General features: G+C 43.3%; 1 protein-coding gene across 1 annotated transcript in view; it reads right to left on the bottom strand.

The window, feature by feature from the left end:
- The window catches only part of LOC148533758 (cytochrome P450 2C5-like), a 74297-nt gene that overhangs the window by 13428 nt on the left and 41514 nt on the right, over nucleotides 1-19355 (bottom strand). The window contains exons 6-7 of the mRNA XM_088467246.1: nucleotides 18856-19032; nucleotides 17015-17156 (exon numbers count right to left, since the gene is read on the bottom strand). Coding sequence (XP_088323372.1) covers nucleotides 17015-17156; nucleotides 18856-19032 — 319 coding nt within the window. The remainder of the gene's footprint in view (nucleotides 1-17014; nucleotides 17157-18855; nucleotides 19033-19355) is intronic.

Below are 19355 nucleotides of genomic sequence, written 5' to 3'. Positions count from 1 at the left end.
TACAGGACACAAGGTGGCTAAGGATAAGTTACAGCCGTGCTAATCCAGAGTAAAATATTTGGGACACTGCCTAACCCAGGGGTTATGACATCTTACAAATGATAGAATCCCGGCCATACAAAACATGACACTGCCGCAGAATCAACAGCAAATTTGTACCTTCTTGGGAATGTGTGAATATTGCCGAATGTGGATCCCAGGTTTTTCTATTTTGGCCTTGCCTTTACAGGAACTAGTCTCTTCCTCAAAGCCCGATCGTGTCATACACACAGAGGTATCAGAGCAGGCTTTCCTTAATCTTAAGGATAGTCTGACAAAAGATCCTGCATTGGGAATACCCGATTATGAAAAACCTTTTGATTTGTATTGTACGGAAGCCAATGGTTGTGCTGCAGTTGTCCTTACACAAAAACATGGTGATGCCAGTAGGCCCGTAGCATACTACAGTGCCCAATTGGACACAGTAGCAAGATCACTCCCCACCTGTTTGAGAAGTGTAGCAGCTACTGCTCTATTGGTGAGTAAAAGTGAGGACGTAGTATTGGGCCATGATATGATTGTCTACACTCCCCATGCTGTATCTGCTCTGTTGAACTCAAACCAAACTCCTGCAAATATTACTGTTAAACATTTCAGTATACTGAATCCAGCAACATACCTACCATATGTACAACGGGTGGAAGGAGAGGAGTTGCTGGTGGGAGCTGAGTTCGGCAGATATAATGATACGCACAATTGTATGACATATCTGAATCAGACCTTTACTGCTAGACCTGACATACATGACACACCTTTAGAGAATGTGGATGTAACTTTTTATATGGATGGGAGTTGTCATAGACAAACAGACACAGGTGAATTATGTACAGGTTATGCTGTTGTAAATGACACAGACATCATGGAAGCTAAACCGCTCGGTCCTCCTCACTCAGCCCAGGTGGCAGAGTTAGTAGCACTGACTAGAGCATGTGAACTGGCAGCAGGCAAATCTGCTAACATTTACACTGACTCGCGGTACGCGTTCGGGGTGGTGCACGATTTTGGGGCTCTATGGCGTCTGAGAAATTTTATGACAGCAGCAGGCACACCAGTTGTACATTCCCGACACATAAAACATCTTTTAGAAGCAATCCAACTGCCCAAAGCAGTGGCAGTAATTAAATGCAAAGCCCACACATGTGAGGATGACCCGGCGTCACTGGGCAACAACAGAGCTGATGAAGCTGCAAAATGGGCAGCAGGGTTAAAAATGTTTTCTTCAACTGAAACAATTATGTCATTCCAAACTATTGATATGCTGAAATTAATTGAGATGCAAAATTTGTGTTCAATTCAGGAAAAATCCATTTGGAACTCCAAGGGATGTGGGCAAGAGTCATCTGGGCTCTGGAGGGACGGACATGGTAAGCCAGTAACCCCCAAGGCATATTACCCCTGCCTGGCTGAGGCAGCACACGGTCTAACTCATCTGGGTAAACAGGGTATGTGCAAGTTGGTGAGGGCATACTGGTGCGCACCAGGTTTTTCTTCACAAGCAGAGAAGATAGCAATGTCCTGTCTGACCTGCTTGAGAAAGAACATAGGGAAAGCGATCCCTAGCGAACCGTCCCACATTCCACTGACTGATGGACCTTTCCAGGTGATACAAATTGATTTAATCCAATTACCACCCTGCAGAACTTGTGCAACACAGGCTAGTGTTGAATTAATTAACTGCTGTTACTGGAGGGTATTGCGAAACCTTGGCCACCCACTTTGGAGTGAAATGTTGGACCTATGTCACCAATGATAATAGCGACCCTAAAGAGGTGATAGACCGGAAGATGGATGAGATTCTGCAGCTAAAATGGGAATTCCGTAAGAACCATAACACTTCAGTGGCTGAAGCAGGGGAAAAGATTGAAGGATGGGTGACATGGCTGAACCCAGTGAAATGGTTCTTGGGTCTAGGGGAATGGGTCCAGGAAGTGATCGCCAGCATAGGCAAATTCTTGATCCTTATACTGATTGTCATCATAATAATTGGCATATGCGTCCGGTGTGTTCCTATTGTGTTGAAGTGTGGAAAATGTAAAAACAGAGTGAAACAAAAGAATGAAACTATGATGGTGATCAGAAATGACAATATGTATACCGAGGTAGATACAGAACTGCATTACAACCCTGAGCTAGGAAATACCATCATTAAATGTATTATATTTAGACATGCATAGACTGTATCATTGACATGTTATTTTAAAACACCTCAGGTAAAGTCAAGTCTCAATTCCCCTTCAAGACTGCTTTTATAAGACTGGTGCATCCCCACACCTTTCACATGATCTTCCAAGATCCGCAGTGTGTGTATAATAGTAGTTTTATGTCCCCACCCAGAGACACATTATTGATGGATTAAGAACCATCTTGTGCCATCCCATAATAACACCAAATAATATGTAATTGTAAGCCTAAATTAAATTCAAATAGCAGATTGTGATAGCATGTTGTTTGTTATCAAAGGGTGGACCTTCGAAGCTGAATAATTGGCTGAGACAAGTTCAGTTTAAAATTCAATCGCAACGACGCCATCTTGTGACTGGCCGCAAGACTCCAGTTTGGAAATGAGATCGCAAGACGCCATTTTGCAAATGGCCGCCTAAGCGCCATTTTAGATAAACTTACCCTTTAGTACATGTGGAGATATTACTATTAGCAACATGCAATTGCATCTTTCATCATTCCTCATACACACATTAATACTCACAATTGCGCTGTTAATTAGTCGCATATTACGAATGCATAGGACTTTGTATGAAACCGCTGTATAATTAGCTTTATGCACATGCATCTGCCCCAAGTTAGCTAGCATCCTTATATCAAACCCTGCTCACTCACACATTACACATTCACACATAAGGTTTAGTAAGCTTTAAAGTATATGATTTAAGTTGGTTCAGTTAGTTTAAAAGCTGTGAAATAAAGATATTTGATAACAGGTTCTGTACATGATAAGAAAGCAGTTTTTGGGTCCGTACTGATGCGTACTCTTTCAACAGAATTCCGGTACTATCGGTATGGAGATCGCATCATGCATTCGCAACTTATGGACCGCAGAGACTACAAACAACAAAATGTATATTTTAGGAACAACTGTTATGCAGCACTGGGGGGTGGGAAGCAAAGACCCCCAGCTGTTAGGGGCAGGGAGAGCCTATTTGAACTAGCCTGTTAAATGTTCTGTAACAGATGCTTCTCCCCTGGGAACCAATGACATCAGCAACAAACTCCTCTATTGTCCGTTCTATTCTGGGGGGGTATAAACGTATGCTCAAATGCTGGGTTTTTAGTCTTCTTGTTGAATGCTGAATGACGATGGGGTTTCTTGCTGATACCTATCTTCCGGGTCCAGAAGCACTGCGTATGTATACTGTACTTGGGTCTGTATATTTCCTTTGCATCTAATTGTGTCTGGATCAATAGCGTGTAACTGACTGTACTTTTACTTGAATAATACTTTGTGCTTTGGAACCACAGATTCCACATCTAAGTCTTTATTTATGGTATGACTGCGTACGCAAATAAGCGTTATTCTTAGAGGTTTATAGGAAGGATTTTAGAAGGTATAGGCAGGGGTATAAAGAGGTTCTGATCCAGTATTGTTAGGTTGTTTGTGAATGAGATATAGTGTCAATATCGCACACAGTTGGATGATATTTTACATACAGTATGCACATATGTTTGAGTTGCACCAGCCATACATCCATATGGTGTTCACACAGAGACACAATACAGGTTCAACCTCCAAAATACAATAAAAGAAACTGAATTGTCATATGTGGTGCACAGTACTTAAAATATAACTTTTATTACTTAAAGATTAATATAACAATGTTATTAAAAGAACAGCAAAAATAAGTTGAGAATATGTGATTTTTTTTTTTTTTAAAAAGGGGGCTGCACATTTTTACCTCCACTCAATGTCAAAATAAAGATATTGTCTGGCGTTCTATATACTGTATGTATTGACCTTATTTTCGAATGAAGACACTAATCTGTGTCAAGGCTGACTCAGGAGGATCTCCTACTGAAGAGCTGAAAGCTGAGGTCCAGGGTTGTGGTAGGAATCAAAGGGGAGGGGTCTGGATGTATGACCTCCTCATCCACAAGTATTGGATGTTGGCAAGATTTGACCAAAGGCAAAGAGTCTAACCTGCTGGGAGGTGTTCACCTGTGACCCCTCCAAGCGGACTATGGGTTTATGCAGCACCCAGCAGGCAGGTCACGGTCCTTTGGTCAGGTATCCGATACTCAGGGGAAATGGAGACAAACACTGATGAGGCCCAGAAAGTAGCACTAGCGAGGTATCTGCACGAGGATGTAGTACTGAGTACACAAGCAAAGGATATAGATGCACTGCTGGCACAGGAGGATAACACTGTGGTTGTACTCGTAGGATGTACAGAATACCCAGGCAAGGTATTCAGATACACTGCTTGCACAGGAGAAAGACACTGTGGTTGTACTCGGAGGATGTACATAGTACGCAGGCAAGGTGTTCAGATGCACAGCTGGCACAGTAGAATGACACTGTGGTTGTACTTGGAGAAAGAACAGAGTACACAGGCAAGGTGTTCAGATGCACTGCTGGCACAGGAGAAATACTAGAACAGATTCGAGAGTAGAACAGCAAGGGAACCTGAAACTAAGTGACGGCAAGCAAATACTAGTAGTAATGACGTTGTACAGGCAACTTACTGTTGTCCAGATCCTGGCTAAATACCCTAAGGTAGCAGTCCATTGGAAGGCAGCATCAGCTGACAATGACCATATTACTATTGGATGGAGGGTCAGTCAGGTGAAGAAGACTGTCATGGCTGTGCCCATGATAGCAACCTTGGTAACCAGATCATGGAGCAGCAACTGAAGACAAATGCACCTAAGGCATAATATCAGTGAGTCACTTGGTGCTGTACCAGACGTCTGACTGCATGAGAAGTCAGGGGAAGTCAGCACTGTGGTAAGTAATTGCCGATCCTAGGCCAGAATCTGATAGTATCCCCCTTTCAGGGTGGACACTGGACACCCACAAGGCTTATCAGAAAACCTTCTGTGAATAGCCTGAACTAGTTGAGGGGCATGGACATTGGAGGCCTTAATCCTTGCTTGTTCTTCAGGTCCATAACCTTTCCAAAAAAGAAGGTACTGAAGGCAAATGGAGCAATGTTGAGAATCAAGAATTCTTTCAATCTCAAATTCGATACTCTGTTGAGTCTCCACCTGAGGTGCTTTAGGTGAGGATTGTTGAAATTGGTTAAGGATCAGAGGACAGAGTAGAGAGATATGGAAAGTTTTGGAGATCTTCAGTTGAGGAGAAAGTTCTAATATATACACCACAGGATTAATTACCCTGAGAATTTGGTAGGGTTCAGTGAAGCATGGAGCGAACTTCATGTACGGTACCTTTAATTGAATGTTCTTGGATGATAACCATACTCTATCTCCAACTCTCAGAAGGTGAACAGCAAAACATTTCTAATCAGCAAATTTCTTGTAGTTACTTGAGGTTCTCTTCAAGGAACAATGAATATTCTTCCATAAGACCGCAAATGAATCTACCAGATTGGTTATGGCTGGTACCTTAATGGATGGTCATTCTTGAAAATCAGGCACTTGTGGATGTCTACCATAGACTGTGAAGAATGGAGTGGGAGTTAGAGGAATAATGATACCTGAAATATGTGAGAACTCAACCCAGTCATCCTGTGAAGATGATACAAAAAGTGAAATAAAAGTTGCCTACTCTTGGTTCACCTGTTCGGTCTGGCCAGTTGTTTAAGGGTGGTAGGTGGAGGAGATCTTTAACTTAATTCCACAGGTTGCACAAAGTGCTCTCCAGAACTTGGATAAGAATTGTACCCCTCAATCGGACACTATCTTTTTGGGTAGACCATGCAGCCGGAAGACATCCCGGATGAATATTTTCGCCAGTTGTGGAGCAGAAGGAAGACCAATTAGAGGAATAATATCGGCCATCTTTGAGAATCAATCCACGACCAGCCAAACAGTGTTATGTCCCTTGGATGGTGGTATTTCAGAAATAAAATCCACGGAGAGATGAGTCCATGGAGCAACTGGAACTGGCAGAGTACGTAATGGACCCATTACTTTTTTGCGAGTGACTTTATGCTGAGCACACTTAAAACATGTCATAATGAAATCTCGAACGCCTTTCTTCACGGTAGGCCACCAGTAAAGTTGCTGTAAGAATTTGTAAGTCTTAAGAATGCCGGAATGTCCAGTGAAGAAGGAAGCATGGGCCCATGTCAGTAATCTTTTAAGCAGTTGTGGAGCAACAAAGATCTTGCCAGGTGGAGGAGATAGGAGTTGAGTGGGTGCAAAGTAGGGGTGAGCGGGTTCGGTTTTACTCGGTTTTACTCTGATCTTTTTATTGGCTATCGCCGAACACGTGTTTTGGATAGCGAATGAAATCGAGCCGAAATTGCGGTAAAGTGGCGATAAGAACAGAGTAAAACCGAGTAAAACCGAACCCGCTCACCCCTAGTGCAAAGACAAGCAGGTCCAGGTTTGGATGAACTTGGGGTTGATCCTCTTCCTCCAGTGCAGATAGGAAAGACCGAGACAGGGCATCAGCTTTCTTATTTAGAACACCAGGACAAAACTGAAATTTCAAGTCCAATCTAGAGAAGAAGAGAGACCAACGAGCTTGCCTGGCATTTAATTGATGAGCCATTTGGAGGTATACCAGATTTTTATGATCAGTAATGATGGTGACAGGGAATCTAGCACCCTCTAAAAGATGTTGCCACTCTTCCAGTGGCAAGCACATAGCCAATAACTATTGGTCTCCAATAGCATAATTTGTCTCAGCCGGGGGAAATTTTCACGAGAAGAACCCACATGGATGAATCATCCCATCTTTAGCAGTTTGAGACAACACAGCTCCCACTCCGACCGAAGAGGCATTAACCTCTAGAAGGAAGGGCTTATCAAGTTGTGGTTGGCAAAGGATTGGAGCTGTGGAGAATGTGGTTTTTAATTTTTGGAATGCCATCACTGCTGAGAAGACCAGTGAGAAGGATTGGCTCCCTTTTTGGTGATTGCCATGATGGGAGCAAGCAGAGTGGAGACATTCAAAATAAATCTTCAATAATAATTAGAGAACCCTAAGAATCGCTTTTTTAGCTTTCAGAGAGTTAGGTTGGGGCCACTCCCGAATGGCACTCAGTTTGTCAGGATCCATCTGTAGGCAGTTCCCAGAGATAATGTGTCCCAAGAATGGCATTGAGGATTGCTCAAAGAGACATTTGGAAATCTTCCCATAGAAACAATGGCTCCGAAGATGGGATAAAACCTTTCTCACATGAAATCGGTGTGACCGCAGATTCTCATAAAAAATTAAAATGTCTAAATAAACCACAATTAACTTGTAGAGAATGTCCTTGAAAGTTTCATTACCTTAACCCTGGAATACCACTGGTGCTTTATATAATTCAAAGTGCATTACTAGGTATTCAAAGTGGCCATCTTGGGTATTGAACGTGGTTTTCCACTCATCCCCCGCCTTGATGCGGATTAAGTTGTAGGTTTCGCGGAGATCCAACTTTGTAAAAAAGTGAGCCCCACAAACTTTGTCAAAAAGTTCAGAGATGAGTGGCAGGGGGTAAAGATTCTTGATAGTAATCTGATTGAGTCCTCGGTAATCTATGAGGGGCTGAGCCCCCCATCTTTCTTGTCTACAAAGAAGAATACAGCCCCAGCAGGAGAAGAGGATGGTCTGATAAACCCTTTGGCTAGGTTCTCCTTATTATAATGGGACATAGTGGCCATTTCCGGAACAGAGAGAGGGTAGATTCGGCCACAAGGTGGCATTTTCCCAGGGATCAGGTCTATGCCACAGTCCCAAGGACAAGGAGGAGGTAATTTAGCCACAGCCTGTTCACAAAAAACATCAGAAAAATCCTGGTAAGGTTCGGGCAGATGGGGATCTGGGAGAACTTTCAATTGATCATGAGTAGAAGGCTTAAAAACAGGACTGGAAGAAACTTGATGGGTATGAACAGGAGTCACATGGGATAGGCATCTATGGAAGCAGCTCAGACCCCAAGCAAGGATTTGCATATTAGACCAATTCAGCATAGGGTTATGTCTTTTTAACCAAGACAGACCTAAAACTAGTTCGTAAGAGGTTTTAGGTAGCACTAGGAGTTCCAACATTTCATGATGGAGACATCTCACTCAGAGGGACACTGAGTGGGTAACAAAGGAAATAGACTCATACAGAATGATGTTGGTCAGCTTGCTGGGTAAAGGAGTACCTGGAATACCCAGGGTTCATACCAAGGACTCAGAAAAAAAGTCATTTGTCCTAGACTTGTGAGAAAGGGACACTGTTAAAAAACTATCCATTAAATGGGGAGGCTTGATCACTACCCCCAACTGGATTCTCCCTGAACCGGTTAGGGTCTTGGGTTTCCCGCAAGAAGAGGACAATCCTTGAGAATGTGTTCCAGAGCTGCACAGTAAAGGCAGAGCTTGTTCTGAAAGTGGCAGTTATGTTCTGCCATGGTCAGCTGAGATTTATTGACTTGCATAGGTTCTTCATTACTTGCAGCTGGAAAAGAGGAACGTGTATCTAGAAACAGCCAATCCCGAAAACGATCCCCTCGTCCTCTACTAGCCAATCATTCCCTATGGCATAAGTCAATCTTAATGCACAGAGAGATTACCTCGGAGAAGTACTCTGGAAGATCCCAAGAGGCTAAGTCATCTTTCATTTTCTCAGAAAGCCAATGTAAAAAAAGCTGCTTTAAGAGCCTCCTCATTCCATTTTAATTCAGAGGGGATGGTTTGGAATTGAACCACGTACTATCCCACGGTACAGGTTCCTTGTCAGAGTCAAAATAGATCAAAGGAAGCCGAGGCCCAGGAGGTATACTTCAGAAAGAAGCACTAGTGAGGTATCTGCACTAGGATGTAGTACTGAGTACACAGACAAGGGATATAGATGCACTGCTGGCACAGGAGGATGACACTGTGGTTGTACACAGAGAATGAACAGAATTCGTGGCCAAGGTATTCAGACGCACTGCTGGCACAGGAGAATGACCATGTGGTTGTAATCAGAGGATGTACAGAGTACACAGACAAGGTGTTCATATGCACTGCTGGCACAGGAGAAAGACTAGAACAGACTCAAGAGTAGAACAGCAAGGGACCTGGAACTAAGTGATGTCAAGCAAACACTAATAGTAACGAAGTTGTACAGTGCAATTTTCTGTTGACCAGAGCCCTAAGGTAGCAGTCCATTGGAAGGCAGCGTCAGCTGACAATGACCATGCTACCATTGGACGGAGGGTCAGTCAGGTGAAGAAGACTGTCATGGCTGCGCCCATGATGGCAACCATGGTAAGCAGATCACGGAGCAACAACTGAAGACAAGTGCACCTAAGGCATAATCCTCAGTGCATCACTTGCCGCTGCACCAGACGTCTGACCACACGAGAAGACAGAGGAAGTCAGTGCTGTGGTGAGTAATGGCTGATCCTAGGCTGGAACCTGACAATCTGTATCTTGTAATTCCTTGTATGGATAATCAATAATGATACATAGTGTCTTATGGAATTGTATCAGATCTATAAATAGATCTCATTTATTCTTACTGAGATGCCGCCAGATATCAAGTGATATTTTAACTACTTTTAAGCTTTATCAAGGCCTTGATAAAGCTTAAAAGCGCAATGCTGCGTCGTTACGGAGGAGCATGTTATTACCATCTCACATGTCTAACATACGATGTGAATGTTTATTCAAGGGATAGCAGGGTGAAATAAACCCAAGAGGGATTGTAACTGTCAATACTGGGCAGCAAGAGTTAGCGATAACACAATACTGTGACTAATACATTTGTATATTTCCCAGAGATACTTTTAATAATGGGCAATATCTATAACTATCTCTAATAGGAAAGTGTAATTGTCAGCGGTTCTCACAAGTCTCAAGTTACTACAGAGAAGAAATGGAATTACACATTCAAGAGTTTATATCATAAGTGATTAAGGGGTCTATTTACTAAGCAGTGTTAGGAGACAGAGAGAAAAGTGATAAGTCTGTGATAAGGTGCCAGCCAATCAGCTCCCAACTGTCATTTTTCAAACACAGTGTGTGAGATGGCAGTTGGGAGCTGATTGGCTGGCACCTTATCATAGACTTATCACTTTTCACTCTATCTCCTAACACTGCTTAGTAACTAGACCCCTTAATACTAATCACTATAATAATAGAAGTAATTAATGAGAACTTCTTTCTGATAACCAATATCGGTTAGGTGTATAACAACAGACATAACCAAAGCAGGATCTATCAGTGTATAACCTTATTCTGGGTACACACTGACAGATATATTGGCCGATCAATTGATCGGCCAATATATCTGCTGCCCATCTGCCAGTGTGTACACACGTTATGTCTGTGAACTGCGTTGTTCATAGATATATTGCATTGGCTGTGCTGCACAGCCGATGGACAGATACGTCGGCAAGTGTGTACGGGCGGTGTGTACGCAAGTGTGTGGCAGCCATGGGGAGGGGAAAGGGACACACCCCCTGACCCGCCCCACTGGCCATCGGGTCCCGCCCCCCAGCTGCCGGGACCCGGGGGCACAAGCAGATGATGGCCGTTCGGTGTGTATGAACAACTCTGCATTTATATCTGTCAGGTGTGTACCCACCATTACCTATGAGAATTGGATGAGATCATCCCTATTGCCTGAGCTTTAGAGCAATTATTAGTTACATTTGTATCACAAACATAATATGAGAACATCTGACAACTAAGGTCATTCCTAATTTTACTAATTTACCAGCAGCTCAATAGTAATTCAAATATCACTTGTTATCTGGCGGCATCTTATATATGAGAGATCTATAAGATTTGATACAATTCCATAAGACACTATGGGGTATATTTACTAAAGTGAGATCTTTTAGAAGTGGAGATATAGGGCCTGATTCAGAGCCGGACGCTCTGACCAGAGCGCTCGCTCTGAATCAGGGCTCTCCTCCATTAAAATGGAGCGTCCTCCTGGACGCTCGTATAGCTGTGGGTGACCACCCACAGCATATACGAGCGTCCAAAAAGATGGTCGCGATGGTCTTGACCATCGCGACCATCAGACTTGCAATGGAGACCCTGCGGTAGGGTCTCCCTGCCACAAGCCCTGGAGTGATTTTGGCTAGTGATGTCAGTGGGGCCGGCTTCAGACGGTAGGCGTTCCCATGGGAACGCCTCCGACTAGCAGGCACGCCCACCAAAGGGGGCGTGCTATCAGTCACCGTCGACAGCACGCCCCCTTTGGTGCGAGACCAGGAGCGACAGCTTGGCTGTCGCAGTCCGGGTCTCGCTCATGCGCATGACGGAGCTCCCTCCGTCGTGCGCATGCGCAGTGGGGAACACCGACCCACTTGCGAGCGTACTGCCGCTTGCGAGTGGGTCTGAATGACCCCCATTGCCCATAGCAACCAATCAGATTCTAGCTATCTTCTAGAAGGTGCTAGTTGAATGTTAAATAGAATCTGATTAGTTGCTATGGGCAACATCTCCACATCTAAAAACTCTCACTTTAGTAAATACACCCCTATTTATCATTATAAATTATACATACATGGAATTACAAGATACAGACTAGTGAAAATAAGGTGAAATATATATATATGGGACCACATCATGTATGGCTGCACCCATTTGTGAGTGGGTCTAGCATGTGAGATGCACCCACTCACAGGAGCATGGCATAGCACCCAGCAGCTGGAACTAAAGTAGTCACTACTGTATTAGGATGGCGGGACAGTCCTATAATAGCTGCATTTCTTGTCAGGCTGTATATAGATGCTAAAATGTAACACACAAATTAAAGTGCTTCTACTTTACTTTGTACATCTCTCATGTAAATAACACAAACAATCTGTTTTCTATCATAGAGATAGATGTATGAAGGACTTAATTTTTACATAACATCAGGTCGTCTTATACACACACATTCCGCAGCACATATCCTAACCCACTGCTCCATGCTCCTTCTTCACTATCTACCCCTCTGTGTCGCCCCTGTCTGTCTGCCCTTCCCCTTTAGAATGTAAGCTCTCACGAGCAGGGCCCTCATCCTCACGTGCTTCTCCTCCCCCTACTTATAGTATAATTTACTCCTAACTCCCTACAATGGCACCTACCACCTGGTTGCTCATGTCCTGCTGCTTGTGTTTTGCAGCTGAGTTTATAACCTTGTCCTTGTCCTGCATTGTTTTGTATTACTATTAACTGTTTTTCTTGTGTGCTCATTTATGTACTGTGTAAGGCGCTGCGGAACCTTTGTGGCGCCATATAAATAAAGGATAATAATAATAATAATAATATATAGAATGCCAGATGATATCTTTATTTTGACATTGAGGGGAGGTAAAAATGTGCAGCCCCCTTTTTTTAAATTACATATTCTCAACTTTGATACATTACTTTCATTTTTTTAACTTATTTTCGCTGTTCTTTTAATAACAGTGTTATATTAACCTTTAAGTAATAAAAGTTATATTTTAAGTACTGTGCATCACATAAGACAATTCAATTCCTTTTTTGGATCTTGGAGGTTGTGATAGAGATGTCCATGGTAGCACCCCTCATTTGTGATTCCTGAATTGGGAATAATACATTTTGAGGGTCTTTTCTCTTCATTGGTTATAGTAATATATATCTCGTGCGACTGAGTAACAGAACAGTTCCTGCAATACAGATTCATACACATGTGCTTAGAACTGCATAGGCAGTGTATGGGGCATTCCTTGGCAGGGCCGAAACTAGGATTTGTGTTACCTGGGGCAAGACAGTAATTTGGCGCCCGCCCCTGGTAATTCCCCCATAGTAATGCCCCCTGTAGCAGTGCCCCTATAGTAATGCCCCATTCAGCAGTGCCCCTATAGTAATGCCCCTGAGTTAATGCCCCTGTACTAGTGCCCATATAGTAATTCCCCTGTTGTAGTGCCCATATGGTAATGCCCCTGTATTAGTACCCATATAGTAAAGCCCCTGTAGTAGTGCCAATATGGTATTGCCCACATAGAAATGCCTATATAGTAATGTCCCTGTAGTAGAGCCCATATGATAATGCCCCCATAGTAATGCCCTTGTAGTAGTGCTCATATAGTAATGCCCCCATAGTAATTCCCCTGTAGTAGTGCCCATATGATAATGTCCCTGTAGTAGTGCCCATATGGTAATGCCCCCATAGTAGTGCCCATAGAGTAATGCGCCCATAGTAATGCCCCCATAATAACATAATAATGCCCCTGTAGTAGTGCCCATATAGTAATGTCCCCATAGTAATGCCCCTGTAGTAGTGCCTCCATAGTAATGCCCCTGTATTAGTGCTCATATAGTAATGCCCCTGTAGTAGTGCCCATATGGTAATGCCCCATAGTAATGCCCCTGTAGTAATGCCCATATAGTAAAGCCCCAGTAGTAGTGCCCATATAGTAATGACCCCATAGTAATGCCCCTGTAGTAGTGCCCCTATAGTAATGCCCCCTTCAGCAGTGCACCTATATTAATGCCCCTGAAGTAGTGCCCATATTGTAATGCCCCCATAGTAATGCCCCTGTAGTAGTGCCCATATAGTAATGCCCCCATAGTAGTCCACTTATAGTAATTCTCCTGTCATAGTGCCCATATAGTAATGCCACTGTAGTAGTGCCCATATAGTAATGCCCCTGTAGTCGTGCCCATATAGTAATGCCCCCATAGTATTGCAACGTGTAGTGCCCATAGAGTAATGCCCCTGTAATAGTGCCCATATGGTAATGCCCCCACCACAGTAATGAATCTGTAGTAGTGCCAATGTAGTAATGCCCCATTGTAATGCCCATATAGTAGTGGCCCCATAGTAATGCCACTGCAGTAGTGCCCATATAGTAATACCCCTGTAGTAGTGCCCATATAGTAATGCCCCTGTAGTAGTGCCCATATGATAATGCCCCCATAGTAATGCCCTTGTAGTAGTGCTCATATAGTAATGCCCCCATAGTAATTCCCTTGTAGTAGTGACCATATGATAATGTCCCTGTAGTAGTGCCATATGGTAATGCCCCCATAGTAGTGCCCATAGAGTAATGCGCCCATAGTAATGCCCCTGTTGTAGTGCCCATATGGTAATGCCCCCATAATAATGCCACTGTAGTAGTGCCCATATAGTAATGCCACTGTAGTAGTGCCCATATAGTAATGTCCCCATAGTAATGCCCCTGTAGTAGTGCCTCCATAGTAATGCCCCTGTATTAGTGCTCATATAGTAATGCCCCTGTAGTAGTGCCCATATGGTAATGCCCCATAGTAATGCCCCTGTAGTAATGCCCATATAGTAATGCCCCAGTAGTAGTGCCCATATAGTAATGACCCCATAGTAATGCCCCTGTAGTAGTGCCCCTATAGTAATGCCCCCTTCAGCAGTGTACCTATATTAATGCCCCTGAAGTAGTGCCCATATTGTAATGACCCCATAGTAATGCCCCTGTAGTAATGCCCCCATAGTAGTCCCCTTATAGTAATTCTCCTGTCATAGTGCCCATATAGTAATGCCGCTGTAGTAGTGCCCATATAGTAATGCCCCTGTAGTCGTGCCCATATAGTAATGCCACCATAGTATTGCCCCATGTAGTGCCCATAGAGTAATGCCCCTGTAATAGTGCCCATATGGTAATGCCCCCACAATAGTAATGCCCCTGTAGTAGTGCCAATATAGTAATGCCCCATTGTAATGCCCATATAGTAGTGGCCCCATAGTAATGCCACTGCAGTAGTGCCCATATAGTAATACCCCTGTAGTAGTGCCCATATAGTAATGCCCCCATAGTAATGCCCAGGTAGTGCCCATATGGTAATGCCCTTGTAGTTGTGCTCATACAGTAATGCCCCCATAGTAATTCCCCTGTAGTAATGCCTATATGCAGGGCCGTAGAGAGCCTGGCCGGGCCCGGGTAAAGGAGGAGGCGTGGACATGCCCCCTTGAAATAAAACCCAAAAAATATCACTTTTTCAGTGCGCTGGGGAAGGGGGAGCTGTAAGCCCCCCAGCCCAGCCCGGTTCTAAGTGGGGGGGGTGCAATCAGTGTGATCGCTCCCCCTCACAGCCATAGGAGACTGCTCAGGCTGCTGCAGCAGCCACGAGCAATTTCACACTGCAGCCCAGCACAAGTTGTGTGCTGAGCTGCTGTGAGGGAGGGGGCGCAAAATATTTTGCAGGGCATTTGAAAATGTAATTAATTTCTCAGTCGAAGGTAATAAAATATTTAATTAAAGTTGCGTCATGTTACAAACTATCTGATCTATGCCAGAGAGCAAACATTCTACACCAGTAATTTTCAACCATTTCCAACTCGCGGCACACCGAACAAGATTTTAAAATTGCCAGGGCACACCATCAGGCCCCCACGGGAAAAAAAACTCACACATACATTGGCCTCCACATAAAAAACTATTACATTGGCTGGACCCCACAGAAAAATAAAAACCACATTGCTCCCAGCAAAAAATAAAAAATAAATAAATCATTGGCTGGCCCCCCAAAGAAAAAAAAAAACATTGCTCCCCACAAAAACAAATCACATTGGCTCCCATATAGAAATTAAATTTACATTTTCCTGCCACTACCTGGCTAGGCGGTGCACACAGTGCAGAGCTGTGAGCAGCATGCAGACAGGCTGGCTGATGGGTGGTTGGGTGGGCAGGCTGGCTGGCGGGACAGGCGGACTGGCTTGACTACAAATAGATTTGCCCTTCTAGGGTTTGCTTGAGTGTCTTCGTATGTGTGTCAGACTGACTGTCGTAGCCGATCTCGACAACACAGTAACTGATCATATATATTATTTAAGTTGATATACCACTCAATCTTAAGAAAAATAAAAAATTCCAAAGCGCCCAATTTACCCTTCAAGCTGAGCCAGTGGATGTGTGATGCTGGTACGAGGCCGGTGAGCTTCTAACCTTGGAGATGTGTGCTCTGTATAGGTTTACAGCTGGTGCGGTTGGGAGTTACACAGCTGCCACGCCATAAGGGAGATACCCGACAGTGTGGTCATGGACATCCACCTTGTGACTCTCTGCTCCCAGTGCCGGACAAAGCCCACACTGACCGGGAGATTTATTCACAAATAGGGAGGAGTCACACCAACACCCACGCCCGCCAGTCAGCCGCAGTACCGTAAAGGCGGCTCTGACAGGAGGACCCCGCGGCACACTTGACAACCGCTCTAGTGTGCCGCAGCACAGCATTTGAAAATCGCTGTTCTACACAGTAGTTGTTCATGTAGTGTGTGCGTGGACACTATCTAAATATAGCTTCCCTACGGTATTCCAGGATTTTAGAATCAATCTTTCCTTAGCCGGAAAGCTCAGACCCCCCCCTTCCCTCCTTCTCCATACAGCCTGTTGCATAAACAATCCTAACACTTTCCGTTGTGTGACAGATTTCCTTCCTTTTAGAAATGAAATGCAAGAAATTCCATAGATAAACAGTTATTATACCAATACATAATCTAATGAAAATAGCATAACATAAATATACTCAAGTGCTTGATTTCTTTGTCAGAACCTAGTACGCATGCATTAAAGGAATATTAAATACCTTCTTTGAAATATAATTAATTTCCTCAGATTTCCACACTTGCCCTTGGGCTTTATGCTTTTACTAGTAATATGTATCAGTCATGGCATTTCACCTCGTTCACCCTTCCCCATCCCACTAAACTTACTCTGTGCCGTGCCCGGTGCTGCTGGATTCACCCCTCTCACTACTGATCTGCCCTGTCTCCATAGAGGCAGTGAGAGCCGTTGGTAGGAAGTGGAGTGGGGGGAGCAAGCGAAATATTGTAGGTGACTTTTATATAGATCTGGGTACAGACCCCTGAGGTGTCATATTCTTATAGGTCACATTAGGTGTGCTTTATCTCACATACTCGTATATATACATTTCTCACTTTGGATTTCTGGATATTTCATCATTAGCAGGAGGCCCCATCTCAGAGTGGTTGAGGTCGTCTCTATTCCAGCAGCAAACAGATCCGCCGTAAGTACAGTCAGGTTGTCATTGTGGTAATATAATGTGGATTCTGGCTTTCCCTGCGCAATATGAATAGAATATCATCAAGGATTTAAAATGTTTCCTGGCAAATAAGAACAGAACTCTGGAGAGAGATAAAGAACTAACCAATGAGCTCCTAACTGTCACTTTACAGACTGGGGGGGTCTATGTACTAAGCCTTGGATAGAGATCAAGAAGGTAGAGATAAAGTACCAACCAATGAGCTCCTAACTGTCACTTTACAGACTGCGGGGGTCTATGTGCTAAGCCTTGGAGAGTGATCAAAAGGACCGAGATAAAGTACCAACCAATCAGCTCCTAGCAGTCACTTTACAGGCTGTGTTTGAAAAATGACAGTTAGGAACTGATTGGTTGGTATTTTATTTTCGTCCACTTTATGTCTCCCCCAGGCTTAGTACATAAACCCCATACTCCTCTATAGGTTGACTCTGTATCATGTATTTTTAAATCTGCAAAAATAAAACTTTTAAGTCCCATTGTGACCTATTCTTTATAGACATTATTTTAATTACATAAAAACAAGTACTTTTCTCAATCAAAAAGATTCCCACTAGCACTCATATGTCAGAGAGACATATGAGTGCTAGTGGGAATCTTTTTGATTGTTATTTAAACACATGGTACCATAGGTGCCTTGCAGGGATGTTTACAAAATGAGGTAATATGGTAGAGAAACCCGATTTGGATTTTGCTTGCACCTCTATGGCATACAGTCAAAAACTAGGAAGGCTTTCCTGTCTGCGTAATCGGTGTACTATTACTGTATGCGGTTCCATTATAATCTGCTTCTTAATCTTGAATGTGTTTGTGTGTGAAGAGAAACCACATCACTGAGATTAAAATAATATTTGTATACTTTGTATGCCCTGTGCTTTAAGTTTACCGGTATGAAACGGTATATCATACCGGCACTTCACTTCGGCACCTGACCGGCATTGGGACTGTCACTGTACCAGATCCAGTCAACAGGCCGTTAAAATTTGGCTCCGGCCGCGAGCCAATCACGACTCACGGGACCAGCAGCCAATCGGGGCAGCTGACAGCATATTGAATTGGCTCCGGCCATAAGCCAATCACAGCTTGGGAACCGGCAGCCAATCAGGGATGGCCACATGGCCACCTATGTTTGGCTGGGCTGAAGGTCCGCGAGCTGTCATTGGCTTCCGGCCAGCACTGAATTCAAAATGCCATTGAGGAGTGAGGGGAAGCAGGGAGCCTGGGAGCGCCGCAGTCACCGAAGCATAGCACAGCAAGGTGAGTGCTGCGAATTGTGGTGTGAGGTGTATTATGCTGTGTGGTGTGGTGTGCTGTTCTTTGAGGTTTGCTGTGAGGTGTGGTGTGTGTGCTGTGAGGTGTGGTGTATGTACTGTGAGGGGAGGAAATAGGAGTATGTAAATATCAGGGGGGTTAAGGATTTGGGCATGACTAAATAAAGCCCCCCTGATATTTCCATACCCCCACTTTAAAATTTCCACTTCGACTGCTTATTCCTAAAATATGTGTTCTATCACAGTTTTGTAATATACCACATTTAGGCAAAAAATAGGCTGGCATTACTATTTTAGTTATAGATATTCTATATGTAACATTTAGTAGACACAAAATACAGTCAGTTGATATTTGTGGACATAAATTGAGGCATTAATGATTTTACATACATTTATATGTTTGGGTAATTAAAGCCAAATAATACATACATTAAGATGTTAATTATACCTCTATCTGCTTAGCCAGGAACGCATCAATCAGATTCCTCTGGTCATTCACATCCAGCTCCTCCTTCTGTTTTCGAAATGTCGCTCTAATAAAGTTCTGCAACGTTCTAATGTTTTCAAAAACTGTATGGTGAGCGCCCGGCACCCAGTCCATCACAGAGGGAAAGCTATTGTACAGCTTTAAAGGAAATTTTATTTTTAAAATTTAAATCATTCTCATATCATAATATATATATATATATATATATATATATATATATATATAAATATATAGTCTAACACGGTTATACAATACAAAAATGAGATGAGTTGATATAAATAATCTAGAATTTTGCCATTATTTTGTAATCATACTGTAGCTCTTTTTGTTTCCACTGCTAATAAATATTATAGGCTCAGTGTAGGCATTTATACATCTGACAAACTCTGGCAATCATTAGGGTGTAATAGCATGGAACATGTATTGCATGTACACTATGTAGACTGTACACTTACAGCAAA

This window comes from Taudactylus pleione, unplaced genomic scaffold (genome assembly GCF_031769625.1).
Source record: "Taudactylus pleione unplaced genomic scaffold, aTauple2 ptg000070l, whole genome shotgun sequence".
Lineage (NCBI taxonomy): Eukaryota > Metazoa > Chordata > Amphibia > Anura > Myobatrachidae > Taudactylus > Taudactylus pleione.
The sequence above is the reverse complement of the archived record's forward strand: the minus strand, read 5'-3'. Positions and strand labels throughout refer to the sequence as shown.